The sequence below is a fragment of the Ovis aries genome, chromosome 6, assembly GCF_016772045.2.
Source record: "Ovis aries strain OAR_USU_Benz2616 breed Rambouillet chromosome 6, ARS-UI_Ramb_v3.0, whole genome shotgun sequence".
In the NCBI taxonomy this organism is placed as follows: Eukaryota; Metazoa; Chordata; class Mammalia; order Artiodactyla; family Bovidae; genus Ovis; species Ovis aries.
In genome coordinates, this window is record NC_056059.1 from 66,897,285 (window position 1) to 66,912,971 (window position 15,687).

General features: G+C 36.8%; 1 protein-coding gene across 7 annotated transcripts in view; it reads left to right on the forward strand.

Moving 5' to 3' along the window:
- ATP10D (ATPase phospholipid transporting 10D (putative)) overlaps positions 1-15,687 on the forward strand; it is a 127,183-nt gene that overhangs the window by 50,872 nt on the left and 60,624 nt on the right. For all 7 annotated transcript variants that reach the window (XM_012179906.5, XM_060417071.1, XM_060417072.1 and 4 more), the window contains 6 exons: positions 1,973-2,177; positions 4,416-4,501; positions 11,870-11,976; positions 12,266-12,397; positions 12,793-12,920; positions 13,030-13,282. In XM_012179906.5, coding sequence (XP_012035296.3) covers positions 1,973-2,177; positions 4,416-4,501; positions 11,870-11,976; positions 12,266-12,397; positions 12,793-12,920; positions 13,030-13,282 — 911 coding nt within the window. The remainder of the gene's footprint in view (positions 1-1,972; positions 2,178-4,415; positions 4,502-11,869; positions 11,977-12,265; positions 12,398-12,792; positions 12,921-13,029; positions 13,283-15,687) is intronic.

Below are 15,687 nucleotides of genomic sequence, written 5' to 3' on the forward strand. Positions count from 1 at the left end.
GCAAGTAGAAATAGGATCATATTCTCCTATGAACCTTTAGTGATTTTCCAGTCTTTTTTTTTTTTTTTTATGAAATGAAAATCCTTATTTCTAGGAATGGCAGTAGGACTGAACCTTCAAAATATGATTCCTGCCTACCTGTTGGGTCTTCTGTTTCTTCCCTCCATGGAAGAGTAAACTGATATATTCAAACACTAAAGAAAAACTGTTAAACCATTGATTTACCTTTGGTGGTAAACTAACAAACTCTTCAGGTAATTAAGGAATTCTTTTAGTGGGATTCAACTTTGTACATAAGGTATTTTGCGAGAATATATCCTGAAAATATTCTTCTTAGGTAGCCCTTTGGATGAATTATTTCTTGAAATAACAATATAATTCTGTGTAGCAGAAGTGTATAAGTGTTGGCTTCATGTAGCATTTCTATTTAATATGATGCATTCATTTTTAATATATAGGTCATATAGCTTTCAGAATATAGCTATCTCCTAAGCTTCTTGACAATGAATTTGAATATTTAGCTCCATAATAGAATCTTTACTTTAAAAATAAGTGCCTTTTTATGACAAATACTAGTTCTTTACAGATACATGGGAGACAATAAGGAAATGAGACAGATCTTTTTAAGACCTTGTTGGAATCATTGGATGCGAAATGCTGCTTAACGAGTTACATGGTTTTCTGTGATACACATTTCCTATTCTACTCTTAAGGAAAATGCTTTGTGGAATCCAATTCATGCCATTTTTTATGAAAAGGCATGAAAACGTTGGTAAAACTTTAACACAAACCAAGACATTTAAGGCAAATCAACCTCAATTAATGTGCCTTTCTTTTAAAAGAATTGAATATATAGAATGAAAAACTGCACTTTTAAAAGGGTTAAAAATTCTCATTTTCCTTTCTAGGGATCAGCTATAGCCAACTCAGAACCGTTTTAACCAGTATTTCTATTAAATGATAATTAGGGGTGTTAATGGGGTGCCCAAGTGGCTCAGTAGTAAAGAATCCGCCTGCCGATGCAGGAGATGTAGGAAACAGGGGTTCAATCCTTGCGTCGGGAAGATCTCCTGGAAAAGGAAATGGCAACTCACTCCAGTATGCTTGCCTGGGAAATCCTATGGACAGAGTCTGGCAGGCTAAAGTCCATGGGGTCGCAAAGAGTTGGGCACAACTTAGTGACTGAATACATACACTGTGGGTGTTAATATGCTGGTATAATGACTTTTCAAATGCCTGGGTATTTATTTTACTTCTTTTGAGTTTATTTTACTCATCCTATCTACCAGATGAGAAGCTCTCCAAGAGCAGATAATGTGTCTTATGCACTTTTGGATCCTTGACACCTGACATGGAGAGCACGCAGGAATTGCTTCATTTATGAATAAACCCATCCAGTGTCAATTTTCTGAGAAGGCAATGGCACCCCACTCCAGTACTCTTGCCTGGAAAATCCCATGGACAGAGGAGCCTGGTAGGCTGCAGTCCATGGGGTCACGAAGAGTCGGACACGACTAAGCGACTTCACTTTCACTTTTCACTTTCATGCATTGGAGAAGGAAATGGCAACCCACTCCAGTGTTCTTGCTTGGAGAATCCCAGGGACGGTGGAGCCTGGTGGGCTGCCGTCTGTGGGTTGCACAGAGTCAGACACGACTGAAGCGACTTAGCAGCAGCAGTAGCAGCAGCAGCAGTGATAATTTTAATTTCATTCCAGAATTACTCAATTAACATAATAGTTCAGAATCTCACAGGAAAAAAATAATTGAAAAAATATTTTTTTGTATGCTTAGTAACTAAATTTTCAGATGAAGCAAGTTGTGGAATTTAAGTTTTACAAATTCTCTGGCTTCCCCTTTTAGCATTTAACCAATTAAAATCACCCTAATACTTTAAATTATAAACTAAAAAAAACTATTATTTGAGTTTTTGTCTTGAGATTCTTTTTAAACTTTTTTTTTTTCAATTTTAGGAAAGAGAAAAAGTATGTGGACAGATGCTGGAAAGATGTTACTGTTGGGGACTTTATTCACCTTTCCTGCAATGAGGTCATTCCTGCAGATATGGTTTTACTCTTTTCTACTGATCCAGATGGAATCTGTCACATTGAGACTTCTGGTCTTGATGGAGAGAGCAATTTAAAACAGAAGCAGGTGGTTCGGAGATATGCAGAGCAGGTAAAAAATGTGTTCTCCGCTGGTGATATTAACATTTTCTTTTCAGAAGATGACTGAGCTCATTTTCACAAGTACAGATAAAGAGATGTTTCAAATTTATTTTTACCTTTACAAAATAGAAGTCTCGAGGGCTTAATGTAATTCCAGATATCAGTAGAAGTGTGCCATATTTCATAGGTAATAGGATATAATGACTTCAGAGTTCAGACATTTCACTCTGACAGTCACATTTCTGGGAATTGAATTTACGAAACCTAGCAGTTTTGGAAAATTCTTTTGCAATAGAAATGATCAACTTCTGTTTTTCTTAAGCTTCTGTGTGTATGTTGTTTTATTGAAGCTGGAGATATCATTTGGTATTGTTCCTAAAATCTGGTAATTACTTACGTATCAAGGCCTTTTAAGACTTTCATAACTTCTCATGCCACAGAGCTCTGACTCTTCACGTGCTGTGGAGAGGGAAATAAGAACTTTGAATTTATATTAACACAAGTTTGAGTAAAATTGAAACAGTTCTGTCATTTAATTACTGTGTGGTTTTGGGGAGGTCACTTAAACACTTTATGCCTCAGGTGTTTAAAGTGGAAATGATGCCACCTCCCTCATAGCCTGTTGTATGACAGAATGAAGTAACATATATAAACACATCATGCAAAGTGCTTATCAGTTTTCCTTTCCTTTCTCTGCAAGCACTTAAAATGAGGTGTTTTTAAATGTAATTTTTTTTTTTTTTTGCTTCAACTACTATTAAGTCACATTTCTTACAGACCAAAAATATTGTAACCTCATAATATCCTTATCTTTGGTAAATTCGACTTTGTCACATTAAGTCTGTCTTTCTACCTATAGATTAATTTGGATCCTCTGATTGTTATGCCTCTCAACTTCCTATCATTGTCCCATTTGTAATCATTTTCACACTTAAAACATTGGTAAAAATCCTCTACCACTTGGAAATTACATACCACTAAATACCTACTTTGAGGGGTGATGCCAGTTGATTAATCAGCGTACCTTACATTCAGTTAAGGGTCGGCTCTCCAGACTCTGATGGCCTCAATTATAATCCTGACTCTAAAAACCTGCTTGTTTTGAAACCTTTAGCAAATTACTGGTCCTCTTTGTATGTATCTTTCCTCATCTGTTAATTAGGCCTAATTATAGTATCTAGTGAAGAAGAAAATAGTTAAGATGTTTAAAGGGCATAATATAGATTCTAACTCATTAGAAGAACTCAGTAAATATCAATTATTAGCAAGCCAAATCACACGATCATATGACTCATATTTCAAATGTTTGCTGATACACATATCAATATATATATCAATATATACTGAGATATATCAGTAGCATTTATCTTATTATCCAAAAAACCATATAAAAAAAGGAAAGGATATAAGGTTGACGTGGCTTGTTCTTAGTGAATCCATGCTTTATAGAAGCCGTGCCTATTTTCTGTAAGACACTGTTTATTCACTTGTTGGTTTCATAAAGCATTTTAAAATTATTTTTTACAGAATTTTGTGAGATATGTCTAGATTTAATCTAGATCTAGATTAAATTTTTAAATAAAATTTGCTGAGATTAAATGCATGCTACTTATATACATGTATGCATGCATGCTAAGTCACTTCAGTTGTGTCTGACTCTTTGTGACCCTATGGACTGTAGCCCACCAGATTCTTCTGTCCATGGGGTTCTCCAGGCAAGAATACTGGAGTGGGTTGCCATGCCCTCCTCCAGGGGATCTTCCCGAAAACAGAGATTGAACCCGTACCTCTTATGTTGCCTGCATTAGCAGGTGGGTTCTTACCACTAGTGCCACCTGGGAGGCCTATATTACATGTGTGTATGTGTGTGTGTGTATAGATATACACTTAATCTCAGAAACTACCTGTATGTTTAAAGAACAATAAGAAAAGTATTTTCAGCTTTTCAGTGTCTTCCGGATAAAAGAGTGTTTTTTATAGGAGAAGCTCCCTCCTGCAGGGAGTCCTGCATGAATTTCAGTGTACGGTTCAGGCATTCTCACCACCTGAAGATATTTATTAATCCTCTAGGACCATTCTCATCTCCTCTATTCATTCATAATTATGTGTACTTTCCTTCATTTGGGTAATTTGTGACATATATTTTGTGACATGAATACCTTTTAATTGGTAAAAGGATAAACACTTAAATATCAAGATTTAACCTTTATTTTTTGTGTGGTAATTTTTCAAATATATATATTTTTAGGACTCTGAGGTTGATCCTGAGAAATTCTCCAGTAGGATAGAATGTGAAAGTCCAAACAATGACCTCAACAGATTCCGAGGCTTCCTGTGAGTGATACAAGACTTTCCTTTGTGGGTGTGAGTGGAATTGTATGTTGCAGTTATATTTAACTTAAAAAAAAAAAAAACACACAAAACTTTTGTGTACTTATACCCAAGTTAAATCACTAAAGGCTGTAAGTTAAGCCACCTATACTGCTGCTACTAAGTCACTTCAGTCGTGTCTGACTCTGTGCGACCCCATAGATGGCAGCCCACCAGGCTGCCCCGTCCCTGGGATTCTCCAGGCAAGAACACTGGAGTGGGTTGCCATTTCCTTCTCCAATGCATGAAAGTGAAAAGTGAAAGTGAAGTCGTTCAGTCGTGTCCGACCCTTAGCGACCCCATGGACTGCAGCCTACCAGGCTCCTCTGTCCATGGGATTTTCCAGGCAAGAGTACTGGAGTGGGGTGCCATTGCCTTCTCCTATAAGTTTGGCTTATTTTAATTATTTGATAAATATTTACCTATGTATATTTTTAAAATAACACAAAATCTTGTTCTTAAAATAGCTGTAGAATCTCTTTCAGTGATATATGAATGATTTACATGAGCTCCATGTTAAGCCCAAGACATGTTAGTTATTTGGAAGAAAGTGTTTGGACAGACATGGCAGCTTAAGTGGCATGACAGGATGGTGTCCTTCTATCCTGTTAGAGCAGGTGGGCAACTCAGCTGGTAAAAGTTAGACAATGACTTTGAAACACATTTAAGAAAAAGTATGGGAATCCACAGCAGCATCCATCTGGCAGTTTCCTATGGCATCTGCATCCCTTTCCAATGGGAGCTAGAATTTAGGGTCTTACCTGATTTCTGGCTGGCTTCTGCCACTTAAGTGCTTTATTTTTTGATCCAAGTTACTGACTCTTTCTATCCTTCCTGATGTTTAAGAGAAGTCAATTAGACCTACTTCATAGTGCTGATCTTATAAGAAGATGGCAGAGAAAAAAGTTCCTTAATTATCTTTTGACACCAGAATCATCCTGATACCAAAAGAGTACAGAGACATTTAAAGGAAGATTTATAGCCCCCATGAACATAGATACAAAAAATTTACACAGATTAGTAGCAAATCAAAGCAAACCCAACCATATATAAAGAAGAAAGTAATAATGACTCAGTAGAACTTATACCAAAAATGCACTGTTGACTTAACATTAGAAGATCAAACAATGTAATTTATAATATTAGCAAACCATAATTAACAAATGAAAAAACAGGTGAGAATCTCCTGGACATAGAAAAATTTAACTTCCATTGACAAGATCTAACTTCCGTTTTTGCAAACTGAAAATAGAAGGACACTTTCTCTTCTTATTGACAGGCATCTGCAAAACCCACGCAGCTAGCAGCATGCTTGGTGTGCTGTGTGCTTAGTTGCTCAGTCATGCCCAACTCTTTTTGAATCCATGGACTAGCCTGCCAGGCTCCTCTATCCATGGGAATTCTCCAGGCAAGAATACTGGAGTGGTGAATAGTAAAGGACTAAACAAGGAGATCCAGCCAGTCCATTCTGAAGATCAACCCTGGGATTTCTTTGGAAGGAATGATGCTAAAGCTGAAACTCCAGTACTTTGGCCACCTCATGCGAAGAGTTGACTCATTGGAAAATACTTTGATGCTGGGAGGGATTGGGGGCAGGAGGAGAAGGGGACGACAGAGGATGAGATGGCTGGATGGCATCACGGACTCAATGGACGTGGGTCTCAGTGAACTCCGGGAGTTGGTGATGGACAGGGAGGCCTGGCATGCTGCGATTCATGGGATCGCAAAGAGTCGGACACGACTGAGTGACTGAACTGAACTGAACTGAATTGAAACATCTTTCCCCTAAGATCAAGAACAAGACATGAATATTATCTCTTACCACTTTTATTCAGGGAGATCCTAGCTAATGTAAAGAAAATGAAATAAAAGCAGCAAGTGATAAAGTAGTAAAACCGTCTTTTATTTATTGATGAGATGATGGTCTTTGTAGAAAACGTGATGAAATCTATTAAAAAGCAACTGGAATTGATAGTTTAGCAGTGTTGTAGGAAATAAGATCAATATAAAAATATTAATTGTATTTCTGTACATGTAAAGAACATACAGATATCAAAACTTAAAAAAAATCAATTTACAATAGCATCAGAAAAAAATACTTAAGAATAAATCAGACAAAAGATATGAAAGACCTACATATTGAAAACCACTGAACATGGTTGAGATAAACTAAAGATGTAACTAAATGGAGAGACATTTGTTGTTCATGCATTAAAACTCAGTGTTAATTTTTCCCCCAAAATTGATCTGTAGATTCATTGTAATCCCAATTGAAATTCCAACAAAGTTTTTTATTTTTGAAAGTGGAAGTCGCTCAGTCGTGCTTGACTCTTTGCCACCCCATGGACTATACAGTCCATGGAATTCTCCAGGCCAGAATACTGGACTGGCAGCCATTCCCTTCTCCAGGAGATCTTCCCAACCCAGGGATTGCACCTGGGTCTCCCTCATTGCAGGTGGATTCTTTACCAGCTGAGACACAAGGGAACCCTAAGAATTCTGGAGTGGGTAGCCTATTCCTTCTCCAGGGGATCTTCCTGAATCAGGAATCAACCCGGGGTCTCCTGCATTGCAGGTGGATTCTTTACCAACTGAGCTATCTGAGAAGTCCGCCCCCCCCCCCCCGCTTTTTTTAAATTTCAGTTTTAGAAACGGGTAAGTTTATTCTAAAAATTTATATGACAATAGAATCATCTAACTACAACAACGTTGAAAAAGAAGAACAGATGTGGAGGGCTAAGACTGCCAGATTTTGTTTTTGACATAATGGTATAACACTAGGTCAGTGGAGTAGATTACAGTCCAGAAATTGGTCCGGACATTTATGGGCAACTGGATTTTTACAAAGATGAAAAAGCAGTTTAGTGGAGAAAGGTTAGTTGTTTCAACAAATGATGCTGCAACAATTGCACATCTATATTCAAAAAAATAAATTTCAACACAGACCTCTCACCACGAAGATTAACTAAAAGTGGATCCTGTACTTCACTGTAAACCTGAAATTCTAATACTCCTAGAAGGAAACATAGGGGAAACCTTTGGTATCTTGTGTTAGTCAAAGATTTCTTAGGTATAACTCCAAAAGTGCAGTTCATAAAAGGACAAAAATAATTAAATACCTTCATCGGTATTAGAAACTTATTCTCTTCAAGTGACACTGCTAAATGAATGAAAACAAGTTTTCATTCAAGCTGGAAGAAAATAGCTTGCAGTGTGTATATCTCATGAAGGACTTGTGTTTGGAATATGTTTTTCTTTATTATTAAATAAAATGTCTTTATTATTTGCTTATTGTTCAATAAGAAAATGAACAATACAGTTTTTAAATGATCAAAAATATTGGACACTTCACCAAAGACAATACATGGACTTTGGACTGACTGTACCAACTTTTCACAAGAATGTAGAGAAACTAGAATATGCATATACTGCTGGTGGGAATGGAAAAAGCACGATCACTTTAGAAAATAGTTTGGAAATTTCCTAAAACATTAAATACACACCTACTTTATGATCTGGTTATTCTACGCCTAAGTAGTTACTCAAGGGAAAACATTTATTCGTGTACTAACCTGGACACCAATTTTCAGAGCTGCTTTATTTATTTGGCGCTATTTGGAATAGCCCCAAATATTCCATCAACAGGTAAATGGATAAACAAATGATAGAGCCATACAATGAATACTACGCTTCAGTGAAAAGGAATCCACTAGTGATATATGCAGCAACATAGATGCACCTCAAAATAATATTGAGAGAAGCCAGACAAAAAAGAATATATACTATATGATTTGATTTATATAATTTCTCAAAAAACAAAGCTAATTCATAGTGATAGAAAGCAGATAGTGGGTGCCTGGGAGAGGGAGGATAGGAAGAAAAGATTATAGAAACACATAAGGAAACCTTAGGGAGCAATGGATATGTTCATTTTTCTAATTGTAGTGATGTTTTCACAAGGGAATCGTTGAAACATTAAATTTTGCACTTTAAATGTGTACAGTATATATGTTACTGTATGATTCTTGTTATTCTTCAATCAAGTTGTTTAAAATTTTAGAGAATTGTCAAGATGGAAGTTTAGAACATAGTGGTAGCATCTTTCAGTAGCATCTGATACAGATGGGTGTTGGGGCAGGGACAGGAAGCTATGCAGTGGGAAAAGGAAAAGGATTTAGTCCAGATAGAAAGATAATGCCAGACTTAAACCATCAAAAATAAGAAGATACCAGGCAGACAAGTAAATACAAAGAATTACTGACCTTCTAGGTTGAGGGACCAATACAGGTAATGACATAGGGGCCTGAGACCACAGTGCATTTGTGGAGTCATAAGTAGTTTAAGTATGTTTGGAGGATAGGTGAGCTATATAGTAGATCACAGAGAGGCGAGATGATGAAGGGAAGTTAACAGATTCTCCTGCCATCAGAAACATGCTCAAAAGTTTAAGAAGAATCATTTCCTAGTATTATTTTCTCAACTGCTGACTATTTGTACAATTTCCTGTTGTAATTGGAAGATTTAGTGGTTGTCATTTTTTCTGACCTGGACTTCAGCACCTGAGGTCCAGGCCAAAAAATACCTTAGAGTCCAGTTTTTACAGCCCCTCACTGGGAACACTGACTCCCTTGCTAAGCTCAGACTAGGTTCTGGCACAGTTCTGGACAGAAAAGAATAGAACTTTAGTCTCTCTGTGTGGTCTGAAATATAGTACTCTGCACAGAATCTGAGTCAGAGCATGCATATTTAGTAGAGTCAGCCCAGGTGGATACAGTAATTTTTTGTGAAATAGTTTCTATCTGCTAAACTAGATCCTTACATTTTTCCTGCTGTGTGGCCTATTTTCTAAAATTAACAGGAATTGAGATGTTCAGGCTCACTCTCTATATTATTGATGGCTTCTCTGATCTTCTTACTCTCAGGAAGCACTGACTTTTCCCTGTTTGTGCCCATGTTGTATGCTGAATATCAGATTTCTATCATAGTAACTATACTATTGTTATTATACTTTGACATTTCTATATGGATCACCTCCTGTTAAACCACAGAGGCCAAGACTATCTAAGTTTGTTTTTCTGTTCTCAGCATTCAGGTGGGTGTGCTGGGCATATGGTACATATTATGTAGGCTCTTGAATGGATGAAGGCTGTAATCAGACAGTCCACGTCTTGCACAGAATCTGAAGGTCCCATATCACGCGTGCCAAATACACACTCATCGAGTGCAGGATGTTTAGAGTTTGGAGCCAGTACAATCAAGATAAAAGTTGGGCTTTAATATAAAGGTGGTAAACTAGAGGGATGTAATGGTGAAAAATGAGGATCCCAGGGTAAAAGTTTTAATATACTAAGAAATTTTGTAACTGATGCTTTTGTATATTATATCTGTTCCTGTAAAGATTCTAAGAATAATAAATGCTGTGTTGTTGAGGAGCCTAATCAAGCCTGGGATACGTGCCTGAGAATGCTACTTGGGAATGTAAATATTGGGGTTAATTTCCTCATCTGTAAATCCAGGAAGTATTGATAGAATTAGGTTAAACCCAAGGACACTGCTGGTTCTGACTATGACCCCATGGGTCTCTCTTTGTGCATAAACCCATATATATGAAGGAATGCAAACACATACCTCTTAAAAGAAAATGCTTTGCAAGTTAGAGGAGTAAAATGACAAAACAGATTTGTCTATTTTCCTCCTCATTTGAAGAGTAGGAAAGCTCTTCAGACTTCTCTTGAAGAGCTTTCTTTTTTCTTTTCCTTGTAAGATAGCAGATATAATGACAATTTCCCTATATATAACAAAGAGGAAACAACTCATAGACTGTAGTCTGTTGTTTAGAAAATAAACTAACCTTAATTCTGAAATTTAGTATGCGTTTTCACAAAATATGTGAAATACCTTTTTGCTTATTTTTAAAAATTTTCCAGTGAGTCCGCTCTGCATTTTTACCACTATAGTAAGTTATTCAGGTGATTACATTGATTATTTTAAAACTGTTTATTACAGAAGATTTCACATATGCAAAAGTAGGAAGAAAAGTGTAATGAACACCATAGGCCCTCACCCAGTTTTAGCTATTTTATAATTCGCCAACTTTGTTTCAATTATCCTCCCAATTCCTTCCCTATATGCCCCTACATCACATCATTTCACTGTAAATACTTCACTATGAATATACAACAGAAAAAAACTTTATAGAAAAATAGTCATAACATCATTTTAACATTTAAGTAAATTAAGAACAATTTCTTGATAATATCTAATACCTAGTCTTTGTTTAAATTTCTCCAGTTATCTCAAATTTTTTATAGTTAATATATTCTAACCAGGATCAAAACAAAGGTATGCATGTTGTGTTTAGTTGATATGTCTCTAAATTTCCCCTCCTATTCCCTCCACCACTTCTGCTGCCCTCCCCCAGCTCCCTTCCTCCCCACCCCCCACCCCCACCCCACCCCGCATGCCACTCACTTGTTCATTAGAACATTTTGCCTGCAGAGGTTACCCCTGCAGATTTCATAGATTTGGCCAACTGCATCCTTGGGTGATGGTTAACATGTTTTTCTGGCCTTGTTTCCTGAAAACTCTTCACAGACATTTAGAATCTGACGAAAGAAATACTGTCTAGAAAATGGCAAATGTATATGAATGTGCATACATAGACACACACAGGGAAATACTGTATACAGTTTCAAAGGCTTCACAGATCCCCTGATGCCACAGACCCCTGTTTGATTCATCCCCATAGAAGCTTGATTAGATTCCCAGGCTTGATTAGATGAGCAGTTTCTGTCCCTAAACTTCTGGAGGCCTTGATGTCCTGTAGTTTTGTTAAGATTGGTATTGTCAGCCTTACCCTTTCATTCTAAACTTCCCCACCAGCCTTCTTCTACCTAATGATTTTAGTAGCCACTAACTATTACTGCCCGAGAATAATCCTTGATTTCACCAGGACCAAGATAGTAATTTTCTAATTCCATTAAGAACTTTTCCCTTCTCATTAAGAACTTTTCCCTCATCAGCTATTAAGTTACTCCCAAATACAGGTTTCTACTATAGAAAATAGTTTTCTTATTTGGATTATCTTTTAGTTTTTGTAGTACTAGTAGTTGGCAAACAATGAATGATAGAAAACAGTGTTAGAAACCTGTTGTGTCTTTTTTCGCAGCCAAAGTGGGAAATAACTAGATCAAGTACATCAAGAGTTGAAACTTTTCCTGTGAACTGCTTAACTTTATACTCTAATCAAGAAAACTCAAAATTCATAGTGTTTATTTTTACATTCCCATTTTTGCTATTTAAAAATAAATCTATATGCTGTCTTTTTTATAGAGAACATTCCAACAAAGAGCGTGTGGGTCTCAGTAAAGAGAATTTATTACTTAGAGGATGCACCATTAGAAACACGGAGGCTGTCATGGGCATCGTGGTCTATGCAGGTTGGTTACCCTTCTGACTTTTCACCATCGTCTCCTCTGTGCTTTTCTGCGACTTAATATTTTCCACTTATTCGAATGCAATCTCTAGCAGCAGAAAGGAAATTTTGTCTTGATAATCTTAATCATTGGTCTCTGTTTTTCTAAATGGATCACAAATGGAAACTAAATTTAACAAAGTATATTACATAGCTACTTTTCATTAAATTGTCTGCCAGAGAGACTTAAAAATATGATATTTGCTACTTGGCTTTAATTTCCACATTTTCTGAAGATTGTGTTACCCATGTAGGCCATGAAACCAAAGCAATGCTGAACAACAGCGGACCAAGATATAAGCGCAGCAAATTAGAAAGAAGAGCAAATACAGATGTCCTCTGGTGTGTCCTACTTTTGGTTATAATGTGTTTAACTGGTGCATTGGGTAGGTAGAATTTGATTATTTGCTGACATCTTTCCCTCAAGATATTCGTTTTAAAGTATTATATTTTCAAAATGATATTTATGAATCTAAGTTTGACTCCAGTAAGTGGGGGTGGTTATTTGCCAATAATTATTTTCCTCACGTCTTCATCTCTCTCATTCTCTAATTGGAAAAGCATTAATATTGATTACATGTGGCCACACTAATAAAGGGACCTGGGAAGAGATGTAAAGAGAGACAGAAGCAGGAGAACATGTAGTCTTTTGAATTTGTTTCTCAAACAGCTGGTGTTCGACCAAAATAAATACTGTCATCTCTCTTTTTTTAGAAATAAAGTTCTGTATTTGCATAATATATACATAGCAACCTTTTGATGTCTGTGCATTTTTTGAAAGGTCATGGAATCTGGTTGAGCAGATATGAAAACATACCCTTTTTTAATATCCCTGAGCCAGATGGACATATCATATCACCAGTGTTGGCAGGTTTCTGTATGTTTTGGACCATGATCATTTTGTTACAGGTAATTTCTATTGAGCTCATCATACAATTTTAAAATCTTTGCTACTTATCCAGCTTTTCATCCTTTCTTTTCTCCCTTTAACGTTTTTAAATTGTTTGGTTCTTCTTAGGTCTTGATTCCCATTTCTCTCTATGTTTCCATTGAAATTGTGAAGCTTGGCCAGATATATTTTATTCAAAGCGATGTGGATTTCTACAATGAGAAAATGGGTTCTACTGTTCAGTGCCGAGCCCTGAACATCACTGAGGATCTTGGACAGATTCAGTACCTCTTTTCTGATAAAACAGGAACCCTCACTGAAAATAAGATGGTTTTTCGAAGATGTAGTGTGGCAGGCTTTGATTACTGCCATGAAGAAAATGGTGAGTGTTGAGTTTCTGTGAAAATCAGCCTTGAGATTTGTCTTTTTTGCATCCACTTAACAGTTTGGTAATTCTGGCACAGAAGTGTGATATTTAATCATTGTGTACTTAATTCCTCCAGATGCTCGTGGAGTTTCATTGTTGTCTCTTTAAAAGTTAGTAGGTCAAAAGTTAGTCGAGAGTTAGTGGGTTAAAGTCAGAGTCTGCCTCCGTCATATTTTTTTTTTTTTTTTTTGACCATGGTTTCTCTGAAAGGAAAGGAAATTGCTAGCAATTGTAGAAGGTTTGGGGTTAGGTACGGTGTCAGTGATACTGCATTATAGATATTTTTGAGAATCTCATGAAACACTATGGAGCATGTGTGTATTAGTCACTCAGTTGTGGCCAACTCTTTGTGACCCCATGGACTGTAGCCCACCAGGCTCCTCTGTCCATGGGATTCTCCAGGCAAGAATACTGGAGTGGGTTGCCATGCCCTTCTTCCTATGGACCATATCCCTTAAAAAAAATTTTTTTTTTTTAATAATTCCAAAGGGACGACAGTCTTCCCTTACCCCATCACTCAGCCCATAGGTAACTGTTGGTCCCTGGCTAGGAATACCTATTTTAAGAAGAAATAAGATGAGCAGATAAGAGGAAGTAAATATATAAATTACAAGTTTTCTTTTAAGAATTGAACTTCATTAACTTTATTATTTACAAAAGTAAATATGCTCTTATAAAGATAATTCTGAGAAGTGTCCAAAACATATTAACCTAGAGGTGAACCACTGTTAATAATTTGAATATATAACCATCCATTTCTTTATGTATATTCTTATATATGTGAAAATAAATATTTGTATATTTCTTTTATAAGTTATGTAATATTACTTTGCAATTTGCTTTTTCTATTCCTCAGTATCTCATGGGGGTTTTTCTAAGTCAGTTCATGAGTTAACATGAAATTCATAGTATCGCACTGTATGTGATCAAGCTTAGTTTGCTATTATAGCAATGTGTGTGTAAGTCTATGCAGTGGTGTCCGACTCTTTGTGATCCCGTGGGCTGTAGCCCTCCAGGCTCCTCTGTCCATGGGATTCTCCAGGCAAGAACACTCATGTGGGTTGCCATGCCCTCCTCCAGGGGAGCTTCCCAAGCCAAGGACTGTGTCTTTTATGTCTTCGGCATTCGCATGCAGGTGCACTCAGTTGGTAACGAATCCGCCTGCAATGCAGAAGAAGGGCTCGATCCCTGGGTTGGGAAGATCCCCTGGAGAAAGGAAAGGCTACCCACTCCAGTATTCTGGCCTGGAGAGTTCCATGGACTGTATTATATAGTCCATGGGGTCACAAAGAGCTGGACACAACTGAGCAACTTTCACTTTCTTTGCTGGTGCCATCTGGGAAGCCCGTTATAATAGTACTTGCAATTAACATCACTTATTCATTAAACAAATATTTTGTGAGCTCCTAACATGTGACATGAGTTTCTGATGTAGCTTACAGTTTAATGCAAGAAGATAGACAAGATGAAAAATTATAATGTACAAAATAAAATTCATCATGCAATATCCGTTTCTGTACACATATCTAAAGTTGGTTTTGCTAGATCCAGAAGTATGCACATATAGAATTTTTATAGATCCCACAAAATTTATCTCTAAAGCATTGTGCTAATTTACATTCTCACAACCCATAAGAATAATATCTATTTTTCCTACCCAACCATAATGGGATGAAGCTATTCTTTTTAATTTGTGAGTTTTGTAGATGCAGTTAGCATTTCATTGTCTTAATTTTTCTATGATTAGCAATGAGATGCTAACTTATGTTTTTAGCCATTTGAATTTCCTTGACAAAATCTATTTTACATGTCTTCCTATTTTACGAATGAGTTTTTCTTATTCTTAGTAGTCTGTAGGAGGATTTTATCTATTATGGCAGGGTTGGTGTTCAGCTTGTATATCCCTGGCTAGGCTGTCTCTGGTTAGAGTCCATTTTCATTTATGCACTTGTATTGAACCTGTGTTCAATAATTTGAATTATTTGAAAAACAATAATTTGAATACCGATGCTGACAGAATTCTTTTCTTCTACAAGTGGCAAATACTTCTCTGGTTTGTTATTTATCACTGTATTAGTTTTCTATTGCCACATAACAAGTTACCACAAATTTGATGGCTTCAAATAACATATACTGTCTTATAGCTTTTGTGGGTCAGGAATATGGGTCCAGGTAGCTATGTCCTCCCTGAATCTCTCACCAGGCTGAAATCTAGGGGTCGGCTGGGGCTGTGATCTTACCTGAGGCTCAGGGTCCTCTTCTTAGTTCCCTGGTTTCGGAATTGTCAGAGTCTTGAGGTTGTAGGACTGTGGCCCTTGCTTTCTTGCTGGCTGTCACCTTGGGTCTGTTCTGAGTTCATG